Source organism: Martes martes, assembly GCF_963455335.1.
Source record: "Martes martes genome assembly, chromosome: 12".
NCBI classification, from domain to species: Eukaryota; Metazoa; Chordata; class Mammalia; order Carnivora; family Mustelidae; genus Martes; species Martes martes.
The window spans coordinates 15,446,981-15,470,822 of NC_137900.1; the positions used below are offsets into that span (position 1 = coordinate 15,446,981).

At 40.3% G+C, this 23,842-nt stretch overlaps 1 protein-coding gene across 1 annotated transcript in view; it reads left to right on the forward strand.

Moving 5' to 3' along the window:
* Positions 1-4,698: 4,698 nt before the first annotated feature.
* The window catches only part of RORB (RAR related orphan receptor B), a gene marked incomplete at both ends in the record, with an annotated part of 65,769 nt that continues 46,625 nt past the window's right edge, over positions 4,699-23,842 (forward strand). Inside the window, 3 exons of the mRNA XM_080820498.1 lie at positions 4,699-4,738; positions 19,113-19,198; positions 23,593-23,734. Of these exons, the coding sequence (XP_080676624.1) occupies positions 4,699-4,738; positions 19,113-19,198; positions 23,593-23,734 (268 nt within the window). The remainder of the gene's footprint in view (positions 4,739-19,112; positions 19,199-23,592; positions 23,735-23,842) is intronic.

Here is a 23,842-nt window from a genome sequence, read left to right on the forward strand (position 1 = left end):
AATACATATTATCTTAGTACACATTCAGGGTACCTCAGCAAAGTGGCACGGACTGGTGGCTTATAAGCAACAAATAGCTCCCAGTCCTGGAGGCTGGAAACCTGAGATCCGGGTCCCGGCAGGGTTGGATCCGGTGAGAGCTCCCATCCAGGCTGCAGACTGCTGACTTCTCATTGTATCCTCCCCATATGAAGAGAGAACCAGAGAGCTCTCTGGGGTCCTCTGAGAAGGGCACAAATCCCATTCATGGGGATCTAGCTCATGACCTAATCACTTCCCGAAGGTCCCACCTGTTATTACCATCACACTGGGAGTTAGGATCTCAGCATCTGAATTTGGGAGGACATAAACATTCCGACTATAACACCTACCACACTCTAGATACTGTTCTCAAGGCTTTAGATGCATTTTCTCTTCTGTCTTCACACGGGATCACCAGAACTCTGTGAGGTGGGTGTTATTATTACCTCCGTTTCCTAAGAGTAGAAACTGAGGCACAGAGGGGTTGTAGCTTCCTCTGATCAGATAGCTGTTAAATAATAAAGCCTGGGTCTGTGTCCAGACACTGAAACTCGAGACCTACAGTTATCAACTGGGGGCTACAGTTATCAACAGGGGATATTTGGCAACATTCGGAAACCTTTTTGGTTGTCACAGCTGCTGGATGATACTGGCTTCTGGCGGACAGATAGAGACCAAGAATGTTTACAATTCACAGAAAAGCTCCCCAGAAAAAAAGAATTGTCCGGTCTAAAATGTCAGTAATGGCAAGGTGGACTGCTCTAGAACCTATGTTTAAGCATTTCTCTATACTTTTCTGCCAATGCATTGGGACAAAATCATGAAAATAATGAATGACATCTGACTTTATGGATGATTAATTTTTACCTGCATTTGATCTCACACCTCTTTCTCATGGCAATATTGAGTTTAACATCTAACACTGTATTATAGTGTATATCGGAATCATCTGGGACACCTGAGTGGCTCAGTCAGTTAAGTGTCTGCCTTTGGCTCAGGTCATGATCCTGGGGTCCTAGGATCGAGCCCCACATTTGGCTCCCTGCTCATCACGGAGCCTGCTTCTCTCTCTGCCTGCCGCTCCCCCTGCTTGTGCTCTCTCACTCTCTGACAAGTAAATAAGTAAAATCTTTTTTTTTTTTTTAAAGATTTTATTTATTTACCAGAGAGAGAGAGAGAGAGAGTACACACAAGCAGGCAGAGAGGCAGGCAGAGGCAGCGAGAGAAGCAGGCTCCCCGCTGAGCAAGGAACCCCATGCGGGACTCGATCCCAGGACTCTGGGACCATGACCTGAGCCGAAGGCAGCGGCTTAACCAACTGAGCCACCCAGGCGTCCCAAATAAGTAAAATCTTTAAATAAAACAGAATCATCTGGGTATCTTCTGTGAAATAAAAGGAAAAATGCCTGATCTCACTTCCAAAACTTCTTACTGAATTAGTTTCCAGTGAGTCTCTTGGGAATCAGATATTTTTCTAAAAGTTTCCCCCAAGTGATTTTAATGTGCAGCTAGGTTCTGAGACAATTTGTAAAAACAAAGAGTGGAGCTTTTTAAAGTACAAAACCCTTCCTGTTCTCCACTAAAGTAATAACAGAGCAATGGCGCACAGTTACCGAGCACTTATTTTGTGCTTGGGGCCATGCTGAATACTTTACAGGAATCTTCTCATTATCTCCCTTTAAATTCATCCGCACTTCCATTAGGTGGGTGTTCTCACGGCCATCTTACAAGCGATGCAGCCGAGGTTTCGGAAGACTTGGTCACTGGTCCGAACCACACAGCCAGTATGGGACAGCGTGCAAATGACCTCTCCCTGCTCCGGACTGGGAAAGCCAGGCTGCACAGCCATGGCCCTGAACAGGAGTGTGCCCAGGAGCACCTGGAGGGTTGTGAACACGTGGAATTCTGGACACCCCTCCCCCACACACGCCAGAGATTCGGATTGGGTAGATCTGGGCAAGGCCCAAGAGTCCGCGTTTCTAACAGGTTCCCAGGTGCTGCCGCTGATGCCGCCGGTCTGGGGAACCACCCTTTGAGAACCGCAAAGCTAAAGAGGGACAGTTGCGTATGAAATCAAGCCATTTCTCTTTTATGACATTTCTTTTGTTGAAGAAGCTTCATCTCTCACCTCCTCCCTGAATTTTGGGAGTTGTTTTGTGTTTGTTTGTTTGTTTGGGGGGGTTTGTTTGTTCGTTCTTTAAGAGTTTATCTGAGAGCGCGTGACGCAGGCGCGCATGCGCGGGGCTCCTGAGCAGGGGGAGGGGTAGCGGGAGACGCAGACTTCCCGCTGAGCTGAGCGGGGAGCCCTATGCCGGACTCCACTGCAGGACCCCGGGATCATGACCCACGCCGAAGGCAGACTTCACTGACTCAGCCACCCAGGTGACCTGTTTCTTTGTTTTTTAAGAACTTTTCTGTGCCACTAGCTTAATGTCTTGTGATACCAGGGACAGTCTAAGTACACGTTAGTGCGGCAGGCGTAGAGTGGCCTCTGCGTACCGTGGCGCGGAGGGAGAGCCGTCCGGGAGGAGAGGTCAGTTAACGATAATGCTTACAACCGGAGAAAAAGATCCACCAACGGGACAGAAGAAAGACGGAAACCAATGTGACAACGGCCCAAAGAGGCAATTAAATGTCAGACAAAGGGGATGAGGGAAGAGTAGTAGATGAAGGGGAAAGAGGAAATCAAGAGAATTCGTTTGTCCCAACCTCCTTGCTCCTATGCTGAGAACCAGTCGTGAGTAAATAAAGAACAAAAAGAGGCAAACGCTTTTTCTTCTTAACCTTCTCTCATTTCCACCGAGGAGCAGCAAGCAAATAAGCTCACGTGCCCCAAAGATGAGCTAGAAAGGTGAAGGAAACGGTGGGAGTAGACAGACTCCTGTATGGTTCCCCTCTCCCCCGACGGCCCGGCTCGCTGCTGTCACTGATGGGCTCCATACATTTTATTGACTCTTTATGCTAGACACCAACGCACAGAGAGCGCTTATCCCTAAGGAGCTTATAGTCAAGGTGAAATGTAAGCACCTAAAAAGGATTAATGAAGAACACCAGTACCCATGAATGGTGGAGAAATAGGATCCCGGGGTGGGATTCATGGTGGATGAAGTGGTCAGTGATCTAGTGGGTACGTGTTGTGATCTTATTTCGGAGATATGCAACCTGAGGCACAAAAAACGTTAAGTAACTTACCCAAGAATTCAAAAGAGATGCTCTAATTCCAAGTCCAGGGTTTTCCCCAAACTAATTGTTGCAAATGCATGAGCACTTGTTAGCATAGCTTCCCAAGCTCCTCCTCAAAAGATCCTGACTCAGTAATGGGCGGGAGTCAGGAATCTATACATTTAACATGTGTCTCTGGTGATTCTGAGGAACATTCTGGGGCTTCAGTCCTGGCTGCCCATTAGAATCACTCTAGAAATGTTTAAAAATTCCAGATACCTTGGCCCACACAGAACAAATCAACGGGAGATAAGACAGAAATCCTTGGGCACTGATATTTTTAAGTTCTCCAGATTATTCCAGTGGGCATCCAAAGTTGGAAACCAGTGGGCTCAGCTCCATCACGAGTAATATCGACAGGCTTGGCCACAGCCTCCCCAATCCACTTGACCACTCCTTGCCTTTCTTCCCACTGAAAAGCATTTTCCAGTACAGTGTGGGCCAAGAAGAAACACAGGTGCTTGAGAAAAGAGAGGAAGAGAAGGGAAGGAAATCAAGAAACCATTTGTGACAGGTGATTAGAGAAAAGAAAATGAGAGCTGTCCCAGGTGGTAGGGGGAGGTGACGGCAAAGAGAAAGCATTGTGGTTCATCAGTGAATCCATATGGTAAACCTAAGCAAGGGTTAAATAAAGCTGCCCCTCAGGAGAGCGTTTTGCTCGTGCATAAAAATAGCGCTCTTTTCTGTAGGAGTTAAAGCAGTTTTTACCTAGCCATGGTAGTCATGAAGTCAGAAATTTCTGTCTGTGTGTCTTTGTCATTCTTATTTTATAAGTGGGAGCACCGAGGCATGCGGGGGCGGGGGGGGCGGAGGAAGTCACTTTAAAGCCCAGGGTTAAGATCAGGTTAGGGTCAGAACACACTGTTGCCATGGGCATGGTGTAAGGCACGTGTGTTTTCTTCTGTAAAACGCCTGTGGGCTGTATTAAGTACTCCATGGACAGCTGGGGTCCAGCCTTCATCCCTGGACCTCCAGAGGGTCTCAACTCATGGGAGCAAAGTAATTCTGAAGAAAATGTACATTATACTCTTATAATCACAGAGATGACCCTTGTTACGTGCCATGGGCCTCTTGGATCAGCTTCCAAGGGGTTGAGAACGAAGGAGAATTTCAGTGCAGAAATAACAGTTCTGGGGGCTGGATGCAGGGGGGTGTGGGGAAGGATCCGCAGCTCTTAAACTGCTGATTGTGATTTAGCAAACGCTGCCTTACCTCATGACTAAGTAGTATCAGAAGGAAAAGCCAATATTCTCCCTGCTGCCTCCCTCGCCTGGGCAGGCCCTTCACCCTTCACTTAATGAAATGGAACAGTTGATACCTTTAACTCCCTCCTTCATGTAATCTCATTAATGCAGTCTGTTGGGATTCTAGTTGTGGAGTAACGTCAGGGCGGTCATCGGACCTCCAGGGAAACGTGCAATATTTTTCAGTTAGACTGGTAATCGCTACGTCAAAATGTGTGAGAACGAGCCCAAGAGTAAAGCTGACGCCACTGGTGAGTTTTGCGTTTTCTTCTCTCTCCAGACGCTTAGCTGTACCAACTGTCCTTCAGGCAAACAGGAAGCGGGTAGAAGCTCTCGGCAAAATGAAATGATGGCTGGGGTGGGAACAATACATATTTTCGGACTTGAGAATGTCTGTAATAAAGGCTTTATTTTCCCCTGGAGAACATATTTATATGTGAGTGTTACCATATCCTGTATTACCAAACGCATAAGTTTTGAGAATGAATTCAGGTAGTCACGTGACCCTAGCATGAGGTTAACTCTGGGAACAGTCTTGTCACAGTTTTGTGGCTCTGATTTTAGTCATTGGCATTACTACCGTTAGGACCATTTACTTTCTCTGATTTTTAAAAAATTCACGTTATGGTTATATGATGTCAGGCAGTTTCTCATATGTAAAAAACCTAGTTTCCAAAAAAGGAAATCTATTTGGTTGAGTGATTACTAATAATGAGGTGAATCATATTTGAGTTTTTCTCCTAAATTTTTTTACAAGTTAGTACCTCGTTCCCTGAATGCACATTATCTCATCATGTTTTGAGATAGGTTTTGAGCATTTGTTTTAAAAACATATCAGGACAATATGATATTGATTTGCTGTACTTCTTTCCCTAGGACTAGAGAGCAATGAACAACAGTTGAAAATATGAAAATGTAACTTAACATAATTATTTGTTTCAAATAATACAAATCTTACCACCATGCAAAAAAAGTTACTAATCAAACTAAAAGTCTTTTGGATATTATGTAAACTGAGAATTACATCTTTGCCTGTTTATAGCTTCCTGGTGCTTGCAATTTTAGAAAAGAATGGATATTATTTTAAAGCAATTATTCACTGATTTCAAATGTATGTTTTTAAAGACCGTCTTGGTGAAAGAAGTCATTACAAGCAGATTGCAGTTCTGACATCAGTGGATTCTTTAAACACTATTTATCCTTACTACTGACAGATTTACTCGGGATATTGTTGCTATTGTTGTTTAGAAATTAATAACACTGGACATATTAGCGTCTATGCACTTAATCCTCTTTGCGTCTGAATTAACAATTAGCAGCGGCTGACAGGTGAACAGAAACGTTCCTTTCTCTCCTGATTTGGTGGGGAAAAGAACAGGAGTTTTCCCCTCTGTTGCAAAATTACATAAAACACAGTGTTTGATTTTAAGAGCTTACGCGTGTGTTCACACACATTTTTTAAATAAATTATATGAGCAAATGTGTATTTACGTTCTGCAAAGAGAAACAAATATTTTACTTTCCTTTTCAATTTTAGTGGAATTAAAAGGAATATGCTAAATTAAATCTGCAGCTTCTTTTAAAAGTTACTACCGTAGAATACTTAGTACTGTGCTCAGCAATCTGTAGTTTTCACCGGTCTCTTTCCTCTGTTATTTTCCCCCTCAAATAAATATCTTTGCGGCTTCGAAGTAATTCAGACCTCTAAAGAAATGACAGGAAAAAGGAAACTTGCCTTTCTCCTACTGATTCAGTCCACTGATAACCTCAAAAGGCCTAGGGTATAATTAATGTATAACAAACACGGCTAACAAATGGGCCGACCGTAAACATCTCCATGCAAACGCTGTCAAAAACTATCAATGATTGTGAATCTTCTGGTTGTAGAAAAAAAAAAAAAAAGACAACAACAAAGGAAACTTGTTAAAGTGAAATTGGAAAATCACGGTATTTGTTCTTAGTACTTGGTCACCTTTGTTCCTACACCCCTTTTTGCCAGCTTACGTAAACACTGAATAAAGCTGTGACAGATTACATGCAGCAGGCTGGATCTGATGAGCTCAAAAATAAGATAGCTTGGGTCCTATAATATTTAGGATTATGCTGGTAATCTCTTTAGGGAAAGTGTGCGATATCAGCAGAATGGGCATTCCGTCTTCGAGGGAGCTGGGCACTCCTAATTCTCCATTTGCTGGTGGCTAAACCTTTGCCTACATTGACAGAGGGCCTTTGTGATGTTTGGCGTAGGGGGAAGTTATTAGAGCTTCGAAAGTGACATCCTGAATTATCATTTGACCTCTAAAATAATTTCTGGTGTGGCGTGAAGATGCAGACTCCTTCCTTTAAAATCTGCATGTCTCCTTTTTTTGGAAAGGCTATTTATGTAAGGATGAAACTGAGCCCATACCTGCCTTGGCTAGGACATACATGATACGATGGTGTAATTCTCAGCGCAGAAACTTGCAGTACATTTTGCTATGGTAGCATTAGCTGTTAAAAACAAAGTCAGAGCTCTTGTAGAGAGGGCCTAAAATGAGGGCCTAAAATCTGAGTTCTTATAGAATACTCAATGGTGCCGTTAAATGTCCGGAGTGTTTTCCTATAAGCTAAAACTCCCTCATGTCATATTGGAGTGTCTCTTCATACAAATTTTTCACCAAATCAACTGTCCAATGGCAAAGCAAGTCTTTATATTGACAATTCCTTTTCCATTTCACTGTCTTTCCCTCTCTCTGACACGTAAAACAGACGTAAAACTCTCATGTATGTCCTAAAGTTTGTTTATGTAATAATTTGCTGTATTAATAGCTAGGGGAATATAAAAAGGGATATGTTTATAAATATGAAAGAGTTCAGTTTTGGGCCATCCAAGCAAATTGTAGGACATTATGAGCCAGTTAAATAAGATTATGGCACCAGGAGGAAAAAAAAAAAAGTTAACATAGTGCTAACATTCTGATCTTATGTGGACATTGTCTTGCAGGACAGTAATCCACCCAAATACCTTACAAGAGGATGACATGCCATTTTTATTTTATAAGGTTTCTCTTTTCCAGAGCAAAGGCATTGAAATTGGATTCTGATCACTGCCTTTTAGAATATAACCTAGTTCTTCTCCCTGTGGTCCTGCCTTGTCTCTTTTTAAACATACTTCAAGAGATTTAGCCTTTCTTTGCCACCAAGCAGAGAAAGATGTATTTTTCTTCCTTTTGAACTCACTAAACAAGGGCTGAGAGCTTCCAGAATGGTCTCTCCTGCTTTACCAATGAAGAAAACGAGAAGTAGTATTGTGTGGTTTCCATCCCAAACTTCAGTTACTTGCAGGGGATGTGTGTGTCTTTCTGTCTGTGTTTAATTAGTGTTCCTGTTCCAACCTTTGAATCTTCTATCTTCAGATACATAATAGGATGTTTTGATTTTCATATTCATCATGTATGTCCCTGTTAACTGGTCTTTCCAAGTATTGTTGAAAAGAAAGCGTACAGACCACCTCTTAGAGCACTGAGCCATACTACACGAGCCATATGAAACTGCCAATCCTGAGTGCTCCCTTGCACACAAAAAAAGTGGCAATTTCGTGTAGTTCAACCAGATGCATGTGACTACAGATAGAAAGCCTAGCCGTATGATAGTTCTAAAAGCATTCTGTTCTACTGTTCACTTAACGCCAATAACTAGCCCCCAAGATAAGCTTAAATAGCTCATCTAGAATTTTACTCTCATAATTGGATTTTCCTCTTTCAATCTTTAGTCACCAATTTTAACTTTGACATTTTCCTACCTATTTACCACTTGAAGTTCTGTTCACTCTCTAAACCACCTCACCCGCCAAACCTTCCCAGCGTCTCCTACTTGAAATCAACATCTTCTACTCCATGTTCTTCTAGCACTCTCAGTCTGCCTTGCATCCAAATTATTTAGACCTCTGTGGGGCTGTACAATCACTGGATTCATTCTGAAGACAGAAACTTGGACTTGCTTGTATTTGTGGCCGAAAACAAACAAATACTTGCAGAATTAATTATTTTTAAAGTATTCCTTACTTGTCTTTCTTGAGCTATCTCAGAGGATCCTGACCACCTCCATCAAAAGAAGTGCTTTTGTGTAATTCAATCATTTTTGATAATTAATAGACTTTTTAGTGCACTTACAGATGTGCAGAGCAGTTGAATAGAGTTCCATAGAGGTACTCACCCCCACACATGCAGTTTCCTCTATGATTAATATCTTGCATGGGTGTGATATATCTTTTACCAGTGATGAACCAATACTGATACATTGTTTTTTTTCTTTTCTTTATTCTTTTTTTTTTTTTTTTACTATTTTTAGATTTTTCTATTGTTAGTTTCAGAGGTAGAATTTAGTGATTCATCAGCTGCATGTAACACCAGTGCTCATTACATCAAGTGCCCTCCTTACTGCCCGTCCCCCAGTTACCCTCATCCCCTCACCTGCCTCCCCTCCAGCAGCCCAGAGATTATTCCCTAGAGTTAAGTGTCTCTTTTGGTTTGCCTTCCTCTCTGTTTTTATCTTACTCTATTTTTTCCTTCCTTTACCCTATATACATAAGTTTTGTTTCTTAAGTTCCACATATGAGTGAAATCATATGGTATTTGTCTTTCTCTGACTGACTTACTTTGCTTAGAATAATACACTCTAGTTCCATCCACATCGTTACAAATGGCAAGATTTCATTCTTCTTGATGGCTGGGTTATATTCCATTGTGTGTGTGTGTGTGTGTGTGTGTGTGTGTGTGTAGATATATGTATATCTATATACAGCTGCATACATACATACATACGTATACACCACATCTTCTTTATCCATTCATCTCTCAGTGGACACCTGGGTTCCTTCCATAGTTTGGCTGTTGTGGGGCATTGCTGCTATAAACACTGGGGTACCGACGCCCCTTTGAATCACTATTTTTGTATCCTTAGGATAAATACCTAGTAGTGCATATTAGGTATGCACTATTATATTATGTATTATTATATATTATATTATATTATATATTATATATATTATATATATATTATATATTATATATTATATATTATATATATTATATATATTATATATATTATTATATATTATGTAATAATATTCTGTATTATGCACTATTACTACATAGGGTAATTATATATTATGCAATATTACTACATAGGGTAGCTCTATTTTTAAATTTTTGAGGAACCTCCGTACTGTTTTCCAGAGTGGCTGCACCAGTTTGCCTTCCAACCAACAGTGTAAAAGAGCTCCCCTTTCTCTTCATCCTCACCAATATCTGTTGTTTCCTGAGTTGTTAATTTTAGCCATTATGACTGGTGGTCTCTCACTGTGGTTTTGACTTGTATTTCCCTGATGATGAGTGATTTTAGCATTTTTTTCATGTGTCTACTAACCATTTGTATGTCTCTCTTTTTTTTTTTTTCATTTGTATGTCTTCTATGAAGAAGTTTCTGTTCATATCTGTTCATATCTTCTTCCCATTTCTTGATTGGATTTTTTTTTAAAATTTTTGGAGTGTTGAATTTGAGAAGTTCCTTATAGATTTTGGATACTAGCCCTTAATCTGATATGTCATTTGCAAATATTTTCTACCATTCTGTAGGTTGCCTTTTAGTTTTGTTGATTGTTTCCTCCACTGTGCAGAAGGTTTTTTAATCTTGAAGCCCCACTGGTTCATTTTTGCTTTTGTGTCCCTTGTGTCTGGAGGCATGTTTAGTAAGAAGTTGGGGCAGCCCATACTGATACATTATTAACTACAGTCCATACTTTATATCAGGTTTACTCTTTGTGTTGTATCATTTTATGGGTGTTGACCAATGGATAGATATTTATGCATCATTATACCATGCGCAATAATTTCACTAACCTAACAATTCTACATTTCATCTATTTATATTCCCCTCCATCCCCTGAATCTGTGGCAAGCACTGATTTTTTTTTTTTTTACCGTCTCTATTTTGCCTTTTTCAAAATGTAATATGGTTGGAATTACACTGCCTTCTTTCACTTACCTTATGCATATATGATTCTTCCATGTCTTTTCATGGCTTCATAGCTCCCTTCTTTTTAATCACTGAATGATATTCCTTGTCTGGATGCAATGTAGTTGGTTTATCCACTCACCTATTAAAGAATATCTCATTTGTGGGGCAAGTATGAATAAAGTGGCCATCAACATTAATGCAAAGGTTTTTGTGTGGATGTAGGTTGCCAGTTCAGTTGCTGCCTTCCAAAGATGCTGTCCCATTTCTCATTCCCACCAGCAACAAATAAGCATTCCTTTTGCTCTGCATCTTTGCCAGCATTTGGTATTATCATTCTGTTTTGTTTTGCTTTGTTTTGTTTTTTAGATTTTAGTCATTCTGGTAAGTGTGTAGTGGCATCCCATTGTTCTTTTAATTTGTAATTCCCTAATGACATATAACATTGAACATCTCGTATGCCGATTTGCCATCCATACATCATTGCTGTGGTGTCTGTTCTGGTCTTTTGCCCTTTTTTTTTTTGGAATTTTGAAAACTCTTTGAATATTTTGGTTAGAAGTCCTCGGTCAGATTCTTGTTTTCTAATATTTTCTTTCTGTCTGTAATTTGTCTGTTCTGCTCTTAATGCAATTTGATATTTAACATAGAAAAGCTGTATTTTTTCATCTCCCAGGAAGAGGGGGTTTTGCTGTTTTTGAATTTTTATCAAGGGAATGAAGTCTGCCTGTTCTCTCTGAGTCATCTGTGTGACTTGGTGTGTGGAGTTCTCCATTCCTGTTCTCCTTCAGTGAAGGGGGTGCTGCATAAACATGAGCTTTCTGTTGAAGATTTCAGCTAAATGAGGACTAGAGAAAGAGGCTCAGGAACAAAAGAAGGAACTGCAGAGAGACTGGTTTTTCACTGAAGCAAAATAATCGCTGTTTTCTTCTTTTTATAACTGAAAAAAATTAGCTCTCAAGAATACACATCTCCTTTTAAGTTTTTAAAATTTATTTAACTAATTTCTACACTCCCATGTGGGAATCAAATTCATGACCCTGATATCAGGAGTCACATGCTCTTCGGACTGAGCCAGACAGATGCTCCATGTCTTTTTTTTTTTTTTTTTTTGAGATGAAAGTCTCTTCACATGGAGCTGTGGTTTAGGGGTAGACCCTCTGAGAGTTAAATTGTAGAATACCTTCTCCTTCTTTCTTCCAGAACTTCTCAAATTTCGCGGTGCATATGAATCCCGGAAACATTGTTACAATGCAGATTCTGATTCTCTTGGTCCAAGGTAGAACCTAAGGCCTGAATTTCTAGGGAGCACCCAGGACTTGCGGTGCTGCTGGTGAGGGACCACACTTTGATGCTAGGGCTCAGGACAGCGTGATGATCAATGGGAGGAATGCAATGAGAAGCCATCGTGACTGCTGAGCTCTGTGTTGATGAATATGACTCCACCAGATGGGGTAGCTTTCTGAAGGTATCCTCTCCAGGATTACCACGGAGAGCTGAAATGAGTTCATCTCTTTGCAAATATTGTTTGTCCTCCTTATCTCCACCCAAATGGAGTAAACTTTGTGTGACTAAAAATTTAAAAAAGAAAAACTACTTTTAAAAATCTCCTTGAAAGGCTTTTTTTGCAGAGCATCCAGTGAGTGAGCTAGTAGTAGTGGTCAGACCCCAAAAACAGGTCTGCAGAAAGGGAGGGGAGAGGACATACTACCACACAGGGTTACAGTGTGAAGAGATGTAGACCAAGCTGACAATCGTTAAAATCTGTAAAGGAAACCCGGTACAGCGAGTGTTAATTACAGTAATGCAAGATGTTTCTGGTCATACACTGGCTTCTCTTTCTTCTGCCTTGTCAATTAATGACAAGGTTTTTTGTAACAAACCCTTCAAGTGTCCTTCCTACTGCCTTTTGAACAAAAGAGAAATACCTAACAGACAACAGCAGAAACTGCTTTTCCTGAGTCCTGTAAACTTTTTAATTTCCCTTAATGCCAGAGAAATTAAAAATTCCATTAGTTCTCAGAATAGCTGCAACTGTAATTGCCTGGACATCACCGGGCAGTTCTTCTCAAACCTGAATGCTGTCCTAGGCAGCTTGTTAAAAAGCAAATTCTGATTCAGTTGGTCTTGGGAAAGTGTTGATTCGAGGCATTTCTGACATGCCCCCAGGTCATGCCAGTGCCACTGGTGTGCAGACCACACTGTGGGTGGTCACCAAAGACATGCCTGCTTTTATCCTGAATGATGTCAGGTCCTACACACACATTATCTTGTTGTAATTAAAACTTTGATAGGATAAGATGTAGTTAATGGGAACCAATTCATAAATAATGAGTTTAAAACCACTACGACTTCCAAGGGGGATAGTTAACTTACTCTCAGTAATTGCTATTGATGATGATACTAATTGCTGCTACTGTCCTTTGTTGGTCTCATTCTTGTTCTCTGTTGTTTCAGTCTTTTGCGGTGTTAGAGTAGGTAAGCAACTCTTTGGGGCTGAATGTTCCTCTGGAAGATAAATCAACGCCCTTCATGATAATCCTATAAAGCAGGCCTTTGAAAAAAATCATTTTTTGCCATTCTCATATGATAGTAATTTTTTTCTTACTCTTGCTCCCAACAACATGTGGGATATAATAATATAAAAATAAATGTTACCTGTAGGTCATTCAGAAGCTGTCTATCTAAACTGAATGGAATCAAAGGCTCACACGGACTACCACCCAGAATATTACAGAGGAGAGTTTAAGAAGAAAGGGAGATCCCAAATGCTGATAGAGGAATTAGAGGAATTCTAGTAGGAATTAGAGTGTACTGAATTGCATGCACTGTATTTGGTATTTAAGCAGGAAGCTGGGATTAAAGATGCTGTGTGCCCCGTTGAGACACACATGAACACATACCTGATCCGACGTCAGGAATCTTTTAGAGTCACCACATAGCGTGATATAAAAGCTCAAAGACTTCTGCTTTTTTCCTAAGGGTCTCATTTTTCCGCACTTCCGCTCTTTTCTGATAAATCAGAGTTGCAGTGAAACCAGATCTTAGAAATACTCTCTTTATCCTGTAGGTTTGCTCTTATGTGACATCAGAAGATTGTATAGATTGTAGAAGATTGTATAGAGGTAGAAACTTACCAGTCTGCCAGTGAGATATGGAGAGAGTACGAACAGGGATTTTAATTAGGACTTGCCACAAACAATAGGTGAGCTGCAACTTACATAGCTACTGAGACCATGTGCAAAAGGAATTTTAACCAAAATAGTCAACCTTATTGGAAGTTTTGTATGTGCAAATTGTGCTTCACTCAGACAGTAAGAGTTTTTCCTGCCCTGCCCACTTTTAGCATAACTGTAAAATTCTGGGAAACAGAAACTGAGGGGTAAACCCAGTATCCAGGAATAGAAGTTATTGTAGATGGGGCAAATGTTTCTTATTTCCCTTCAGGAAAAGAAAAATGGGGGTGCCTGGGTGGCTCAGTCCACTGGGCATCCATCTCTTAATTTCACCTCAGATCATGATCTCAGGGTCCTGGGATCAAGCCCTGACCCTGGCTTCACTCTCAGTGGGTCGTCTGCTTGAGATTCTCCCTCTCTCTCTGCCCCAGCGCCCATCAAATAAATGAATAAATCTTTTTAAAAAGAAAAAGAAAAAAGACAGAAAACAAAAGATACTAAAAGTATACCCCAAACCAAAGGTCAGCAAACAAAGAGAAACTTCTTGGTCACTCCTTAGTAATTTCAGATTATAGGCTTGTCCCTGGGCTTTATTTCCTTTGCAGGTGGTTCACATGCTACAGAGAATTCCTAGTTCACAGTTTGATTCATTTAATCATCAATGGAAGGGAGCCTTACTGTAGCAGAATCACTTGGGGATCTATTCCAAAATATATATCCACCCCAATCCCAAGATTCTGATTACTTTTCCTCACTCCAAACATGGTAAATCTGTATTGCTTAAAGCCTTTTTTTTTTTTTTTTTTTTTTAGATTTTATTTATGTGAGAGAGAGAGAGAGAGAAGGATAGCAGACTCTCCACTGAGCAGGGAGCCGATGTGGAGTTTGATCCCTGGACCCTGAGATCATGACCCGAGTTGAAGGCAAATACTTAACCAACTGAGCCACCCAGGCACCCCTGCTTAAAGCCTTTTTTATAAAAGGGAACATGTGGAATCTCTTGGTTGTACTGAAAGAAAGAAAATTAGGACTACTGCTTTTAGGAGTTATACAAATGATCTTTGGTCTCAGTAGAAAATTTTTTGTGAAAAAGTCCTGAGGCTCCTGGGTGACTCAGTCAGTTAAGCATCTGCCTTTGGCTTAGATCATGATCCTAGGGTCCTGGGATCAAGCCCCACGTCGAGCTCTCTGCTGAGCAGGGACCCTGGTTCTCCCTCTCCCTCTGCCTGTCATTCCCCCTACTTGTGCTCTCTCTCCCTCTTTGTCAAATAAATAAATATATATATATATATATATATATATATATATATATATATATATATATATATATTTTAACCCAGACACTTTCCTCCATGGACTTAAAATGCCCAGACGATAAAAATGGCCAGGTTGAGTTGTAGGAGTTGGAGTGGGGAATTGAGAGCCACAAGAACATATGCAGTTTCCTTCAACCAGACAGTACCTGAACAGTCTACTATTACTACTGTGCCTGGTGGATTCTTTTAAGAATGAAGGTATTTTGATGCACCAAAGTGATGCATTTCCTAGTGCATGCATTCGCCTGGATTAGTTAATCTAACTTCACACCTGCCTTCAGCAGCGGGGCGTTCTGAGGGAGCAGAACAAAAGACATGTACATTTTGATCATCAAGAAGCACTGAACACACAGTGACTTCGTGCGATGCTGTAGTAAGGGGCTCTAAGCAAGGGAGAGCCTTCAGGAGGTACCGGGGGAGAGGGGGATAAGAGAGAACGGCCATCTTCAAAGAAGAGACCAACTGTGACTAGTTGATAATTGTTGAATAGGACCTGCCTGCCAAATCAGGGGGTATTAAACTAATTGTACTTCCTAATGTGATCTTATATAAGGTAAAACATCAAATTCTTTCAAATCTTTCATGATATTTTTTGATATTGTATGAATATCATTTCCGAAATACTATCTAGGATTGCTTTTATAAACAAAAAGATGTAGTTGGTAAATAAAATTTTAACTTAAGTCTCCACAGAGGATTGCCGGTAGGAAAATGGAAGTGAGCAGAAGAGATAAGAAATGGGGAAACTGTGAAATGAGCACATCTCAAGCCATCTCTCAGGGCATCCTGGCTCCTCTGTGTTTGTCTCTCAGAGAACACTATTGTTGAATTAATCTGCAAGTCACACAAAAGCAGGAAAGTTGAACTCCCCCTTCAGTTACCTTAGAGCGCCTTCACCGTCACAGCTGGTGTGGTCCAAGCCACCACATCCTCCCTGGACATTCAGCTTGGACCCGTGATAAATAGCATGTCCGAAGATCTGCGTTCACTGCAAGATAACTGCCTACCAGACGGTGGCTGGAGTACTGGCAGGACGTTTAGAAATGTCCATTGGAGCAGTAACGTCTTCATTGTCCTAATCAGTGTCCGAAATTCTCTGCCTTGAAGACACGCTTTATAAAATACATAGTACGAGTTGTGATGTTGTAGCGCAGAAGCAGTTTATTTTAAATGAAGGCAAAGGAATAGGATTAGTCCTTTAAATTATTTAAATTTATCTTTACCTATAATACGCCTCAGATGACCTGTTCTGCCATGAAAGGTAAAAATGGCCCTAGGTTTTCCAAATTGATAATCCCTTCCCACATGTAGCAACACACATATACCCTTTTCTTTCTCTTTAAAAATACTGTTAAAATGTTTATGGTTCTTCAGGATTACACGTTGAGCTGGGATAATAAATATGTATAAATATGCAGATGCTCTATTGAATCATTCCTTCTCCCATTTGTATTTTCCAAGTTGTATAAGATAACCTTTGTGGCTTTCAAAAACATCTTCTCACACCCTGGGGGGCAAATTACCTCTATTTTCATTTCCTTTAGAGTTAGATCATTTTATAATTAAGAACTTATTGAAGCAGATTCTCCCCACGTGTAAGTTACTCCCTGGGGAGTAATTTATGCAAAGAGTGCCTCTGACTTAATATAGACGCCTAACAACTGTACAGCAGATACCTGTTATTTTTAGTCAGTTTTGTAATCATTATAAAGAATCCCCTGTTTGAAAGGTTATCACTTAAAAAAAAAGTACAAATAATGTATAGTGTCATTCTTTTGAGTTTCTTAAATAAGATTTTTTAATAGAGGAATAATAACATGGTCTGTCATAATTCTTGTCCAGTAGCATTAGGAATACCAGCTAACAGTAATTCTGATGCTGATGAAGACTGACATTTTGTAGTTCTTGACTCTTTGCAAGGCCCTTCACATAAAATATCTCATTTAATCCTCACCAATCTATGACGTTTGTCAGCTAAACTTGATAAACCAAAGAACAAGAATTTGATCTTGGCCGTGGACCCAGTCATTAACAGATTAAGGACAGGAATCCAGGAAAAGAGAATAGAATTACATCAAATCTCACATTTTTCCCCTATCACAAAACCTTGAAAACAATTACCAGTTTATCTCATCTGAAAGCTGAAGAAACAGGACTAATATAAATACTTAGGCTAATAACTATTTTAGTTGACTTTGTCTCATCTCCTGATGTGTTGTTTTTTTTTTAATTTATTTATTTGTTAGAGAGAGAGCGAGCAAGCACAGGCAGACAGAGTGGTAGGCAGAGGCAGAGGGAGAAGCAGGCTCCCTGCCAAGCAAGGAGCCCGATGTGGGACTCGATCCCAGGACGCTGGGATCATGACCTGAGCCGAAGGCAGCCACTTAACCAACTGAGCCACCCAGGCATCCCTCATCTCCTGATGTTTTTATCATTATCTCTTTGGCTGGTGCTATTGGACTAATACAGGAATTCAAAATTGTATTCATATCCGAACCCTGAGGTAGGCAGGGAAAGGGTTACTGAACAAAGTCTTGGGAAAGCTGGCTAATTTCTAGTTGCCATCTCCCAAACCAGCTCAAGGGCATCATTAAGCACTTTGATCCTCAGTTTTCTCATATGAAAAATAGGGCCATAACGCCGAATTTTTTGCTCATAAAGATGACTTGAACTTACCATGAAATACTTGGTTTCAAAAAATTGAATACACTCTCCTAAAGCTAAGTATTCTCTTTTTAAAAAATTCAAAACAATAAGAGAAAGAGGGTTATGTCTTACATTTATCTGTTTTGTATATTCCAGGGTGAGAAACTGTAGAAAAGCATCCAAACGGCAGATTGATGTACAAAGCATTTTGAGGCATATTTTGCATAATTATTTTAAATTGGGAACAGGAATAGCAGCTCTTCCTGGTGTGTACAATTTTAACAGCACTTAGAATACTACCAGAGACATAGGAATTACTATATTCTAAATAAAGTTTATCTCATGGATCCATCCATAACCTCAGTGCTGATGACTTAAAATCATCTTTCCAAAAGTTTCCACCTACAGGTGCCTACCCGTGCACACAGGCGAGTTGGAAATCCCATGCCCCACCACATTCCACAAAGTAGTTGCCTTACCAGCAGCCCCATTTGTGTCAAACCTGCTGTTGAACCTGACCCTCAAGGGCGAAGCTGGAAGTCACCTTTGATTCTCCATCAGTCTCCACGTCTGTGTCCTTTCTTTTGCTGATCCCGATTGAAATTCCTATTTGCTTCTTCCTCTCCCTTTCTCCTGCCACTGATGTAATCCACACTTTCATCGCCTAACGCCAGCTTTGGAATAGCCTTTGAATTGGTCTTCTGCTTCATTTTGTTCAGCTGGCTGAACCCACCCTTCTAAGGGACCCAAACCACCACTTCCAACATGTCTTCACCATATTCCCTTCCCTTTGCCCTTTGCCCTTCACATCAGCCTAACCTCATCGTACACAATCTTCAAACTCAGCCCGGATGTCTTCATCCCCATGAAATTATTTTGTTTGTATTAAAGTCATAGTAGCCACCTGTTTTTATCATTTTCCCCTGATTTCTCCGTGTATTAATTTTGTTGTATTGGTGAAATTATTTTTGTCCTTAATTTATCATATCTTGTGTCGATAACTTTTATTAGTTTCGTGGTCATGTCAGTATGCTCAATAAATATTGTCACCATTGACATTTTCACAAGTAAACATCCAGCCACATAATGTATAAAGCCACCACTATCCCTTCCAGTTTTGCTTTATTTACTTATTTAAAATGCTGTTGAAATGAGGCAGTGGGATAGCTCTCAGTGCCCTCGTGTTTGTAGTGCAAAATAAGAAAACCAAAGCCACAGGTTCAGGGGATTTTTTGAGTCAACTTAATAACCAGGTCAAGATTAGAAAAGAGAAAGCAGTGAACTAAGAGTTTAGAAAACTTCTGATCCCTGGTTATATTTTTCAGTTTTAGAAAAACAAAGCAAACAGTGGTAGATGGCTGCCCTTTCTCTCCAGTAGTGGTGGGCGACCCCACTCCAGGGTCCTCAGACCCTAAGGTCATGCTGGGAAGAGGTGGGGAGAGAGACAGGAGAGCAAAAGGATGAAACTCAAAATGTCTCTTTTCCCCTTTCAGCACAAATTGAAGTGATACCATGCAAAATTTGTGGCGATAAGTCCTCCGGGATCCACTATGGAGTGATCACGTGTGAAGGCTGCAAGGTAGGGGACTTTAACACAGCACTGGCCAGGCATCGTGTTTGCCTCAAGCATCCGTGTACCTCCCCATGCACGTGGTGACTTCTTTTCAAAGAGGGCTGAAGGATGCTTGTGCCTGCTGCTGACACATGGGAGTTTCTGCTTGGTGTGTGGGTGGGTTGGTTTTCTGTTCTTTGGCCTTCCAGCTTTTTTGCGGTTGCCTACCTGGTCAGCAGCTACTTAAAAATGGATTGTTATTTAAAAGCTTGACTTAGTCACATTTACAGAGATAGAAATACAGCTTCTTCCTGTTTTAACAGTACTGTCTTCAGTAAACTCAAGGGTGTTGATTACTAGATGAAACAACTAAAGGTTAAAGATTGCAAGCCAATGGCCTAGATTTATGAATCGGCTTGAGAAAGAAGTCAAAGGTAACAGTTGCAATATGCATAGGGCCATCCTTTATTCTCACATTCCAGAAAAATAAAAGTAGAAGCATAGAATGTCAGAAGTATACCAGACTCTAAATTAGTTAAAAATTATCTGCCCCAACCTCCTCCTCATTTTTCAGTGAGTGAGGTATAAACAAGATCACGCCATTAGGCCAATGTCACTGATGTAATTAGTGACAGAGTATGGCCAAAAACACAGGATTTTTATTCTCAATCCAGTGTTCCTCTCCAAGGAGAGATTGAACCAACCCTTCCAAAGGCAAACAACTTGCTCTTAAAATACAAAGTTGAAAATAGCAGTTAACACAGACCTAATCTGAAATAAGAGAAACTTGAAAGTTCACAGTAAGTTTTTACAATTCTTCCTTAGAAGGGGGGCGGGGGGAAGAGTGAGAGGCAAAACACCACGGAGGAAATAAAAAATAATTCCACACCTAATTTCAAAGGGCAAAGTGTCACGAGAACACAGAAAACACTCTGCAAGTGAAAAATGATATGTTGGCAAAGTTATTGACAAAAGCAGTCATATTTTTGATCAAAGATGGAAGCAGAGCAACTCATTAATTAATTAAAGATTGGTAGATGGGGGCCCTTGGCTGGCTCAGTTGGTGGAGTACATGACCCTTGATCTCAGGGTTTTGAGCTCGAGCCCCATGTTGGGTAGAAAGATTACTTAAAAAATGTAAAAAAAAATTTTATTTTTAAATCTGTAGACTGAAGGAGATGTACCACAACCATAGATTCTAAGAACCAGCCTTAATCTTAACAGACTCAAAAACACGTGAAATGAAACTCACCGTAACTGTCAAATAGTAGTGGTATGTGAAAAACTGGCAGTGTCTTCATAATAGTCTCAGAAAAGTATGATTCCTGGAACTGAAACTGGGAGGAAGAAATGAAAAAGAAATAAATGAAAATAAAGTGGGAAAAGGATACAGAGAGGGCAGAATAACATGAATGTAACTAACCTGTCGATACACTGACCTGCTTTAAAAGTGATTAGTGATAATCCATATTTGAACATCATGAGACCTATGTTGCGTTCTGTTCCTCTGCAGACCTACAGTTGAGAACTGCATGTTACCCACCTTAATGCAGTTGTTTCCAACTCATCAGAAGAAACAATAAAGCAAAATTACAAATCAGCAATTTTTTATTCTCCTTAGACAAATAGTTTTCTTCGTAATGTTAATAATTTGAGAATCTGAACCCTCCAGGGAAAGCATTCCCACCACTGTGCTAGTTTATTATGCAATTTTAAGGCTCCTGGTCTAGTTTACAAAGTACCCACCACATACATATTTTTTTACCTGTGTCAAAGTGTGGATGTTTTTTGTTTCAACATATAAGCTCTATTAGGAAAACGCCTGATTTCAAAATATGAGTGTATGTTCATGTTAAAAAGCAAAACATTTTAAACAGTAATTTCCAGAAGATTTGACTCTGAAACAAATATATTCGAATAGGTCAATAGCCAGAAACAAGTGTATAGGTTCCTGTCATTTTTCTGTTTAAAGGAAGAAGACCCAATACTAGAAACTACATTGCCATTCAGAACCATATTCTAAAGGTGTAGCCAGAATGACATTGTACACGACACTACCTTTTTTTATGTCCTGGGAAAACCCACATGTGTCAGTCTGCTGCATCTTTCTCCAAATAGAAAACTCAAGAAACTCAGAATAAGATGTTGGAATCAGCACGTTCACTATCAACCTCTGAATTTTCATAATACAGTTCTTGAGTCAACATAAACAACCCATTTCAAATAACATCAATTCAGCTTGTGCACTTATTCAAATTCCTCCTCATTCAATAAAATTTGAAACAGAATCTCTTTTTTATGCCAAAGACCTCATTTGCAATAATGAGCAACAGATAAGCAAGAAATGCCTCGTAATTAATGTCAAATTGGTCTTAAATTAGGACTGTGGCTATGACTTCAAAAGTCTTCTCTGTCAGCTCTTTTGCTAAGTGGCAGTAAAGCATCCAAAGATAAAAAACCACCAATTCTTTCTTAAAATATAAATTCAGAGTCCTCTTTTATCAAGACTGATGGGCCAAAGTTATGGCTTCTGGCCACTTTGATGGTATATATCTTCCTTGACCTGCACAGGGGTTATTATGTCCCTACAAACTTAGGATGAGTTGAAAATACCTGAAGTCAAAAATGCATTTAATACACTTAACCTACCAAACATTGAGGCTTAGCGTCGCCCACCTTAAGTGTGCCCAGAACACTTACATTAGCTTATAGTTGGGTAAAGTCATCTAACACAAAGCCCACTTTATAATAAAGCGTCGAATATCTTGTGTAATTTATTGAATACCGTACTGAAAGTGAAAACCAGAATGGCTGTGAGTATAGGGGATTGTTGACCCTCGTGATTGCCAGGCTGACTGGGAGCTGGGGCCACAGCCCTGCCCAGCATCACAAGAGAGCACCGTACTCCTCTCACTAGCCTGGGAAAAGATCCAAATTCAAAGTATGGCTTCTACTGAACGCGTACTGCTTTCACTCCATCTGTAAAGTCAAAAAATCATAAACTGAACCATTGTATGTCAGGAACCATTTGTGTGAAGAGTACATCATTTCAATCCCTGGGGATTGGATGTGAGCTCAGTTTTAAAGGGCTCCGTGAATTCATTCAAACTGGACAATTAGATAGCTCCTTCTGCCATCACTGGTCCATTATGTAAGCAATACACGTGGGCCTGTGGGCACCAAACTCATCCTTGTTTTGAATGACTTGGAGCTTACAACACAAAACTGGTTGGCATTTTTACTCTCTAAAAAGATATGGACCACACATCCATTTCTGAAGTTCTTCACAAGAGTGGCCGAGCTCTCTTCATGTGCTAGGCCACGCCATATGAGAGCCCCAAGCTAAAAGAAAATCGATAATCTTGATCCCTTTAAACTTTTTGGGGTGTTTTGCATTAATGTTGATTCTCAATATATTGTGTTAAAATATTACTTATCCTGATTAACAAGTTTTTTGGCTCCTCTTAAATTTTGTGGCCAAGATGGGTGCCTTACTAGCTGCGACCCTAGTCCCAGCCCCACTCTATCCTGCTGTTGATAACTGAGGAAACACAGATTTTCCCCTATAGGGTTTTCTAATTAAGGCAAGTGGTATCCAAAGACTTTTTTAAATGATTAACTCAGCTGTGGATTCATTTAGAAGGGTTATGTATAGTCCATGGCAGTTATGTTTGTACCAGAAAGACCCAGACTTACTTATATGAAAACCTCCTACATCTCCTGAGCCTGAGGCCAAGCAAAGAGCATGTATTCAGCTTTTATTTATTGCTGATTTTTATTGAACAATCAATATATGGTATAATGTATATACCATATTTCCTTTATTTAGAGATGAGGTTAATTATAAGGGACATCGCTGGTATAAAAAAAACAACCTTCCAGATGCATTCTGGCCAAATTTAAAATTTTTAAAATAGGTAAACGTGCATCTTAGGAACTATAGGAAGGTGATGGTACACACTGGGCCCACCCTCCTCAGTACAGCTATTACAACCAACAGCCCAAGTTCTTTACCCCGCCCCCCAGCACTTGCCATAAGGTTGCATTATTGTCCCCATCATGTTTTGTCACATTTGGCTTGGCAGTGACGCTGTCCTTTGCCACTCCTCCCCGACTCCCTCCTCTTTGAAGGAAGGAGCTCTGTTCTGTTTTTCTTTGCAAAGATCAGTACAGGTCACAGATGTCTTTAGTAAACATTGATTAAATGAATGAATGAAAGACACCTTCGTCTCTCTGCAGACAGTACACATTTTCCCCAGTGCAAACATCTGTAAGCTAACCAAGGAGAAGTGTCAAAAAAAATTTTTTTTTACTTAAACTCAGTTCCAGTCACTGTAGAAAATGTAGCAAAGGTATATGTTAATTGTCTCCATTTTCCTTCTTATAGATCCACCTCCCTCCCATTCTCTTTTTGCTTCTAGGGATTCTTTAGGAGGAGCCAACAAAACAATGCCTCTTACTCCTGCCCACGGCAGAGAAACTGTTTAATCGACAGAACCAACAGAAACCGTTGCCAGCACTGCCGACTGCAAAAGTGTCTTGCCCTGGGAATGTCGAGAGATGGTAAGACACTGCGTTCTTATTTCTTACTTAAAGGCTTTCACATGGATGCTTTGCCGGAGTCTGTTTAAGCCACCGGAAGGATTCTAGACAAAGGGACTTGGGGATAAA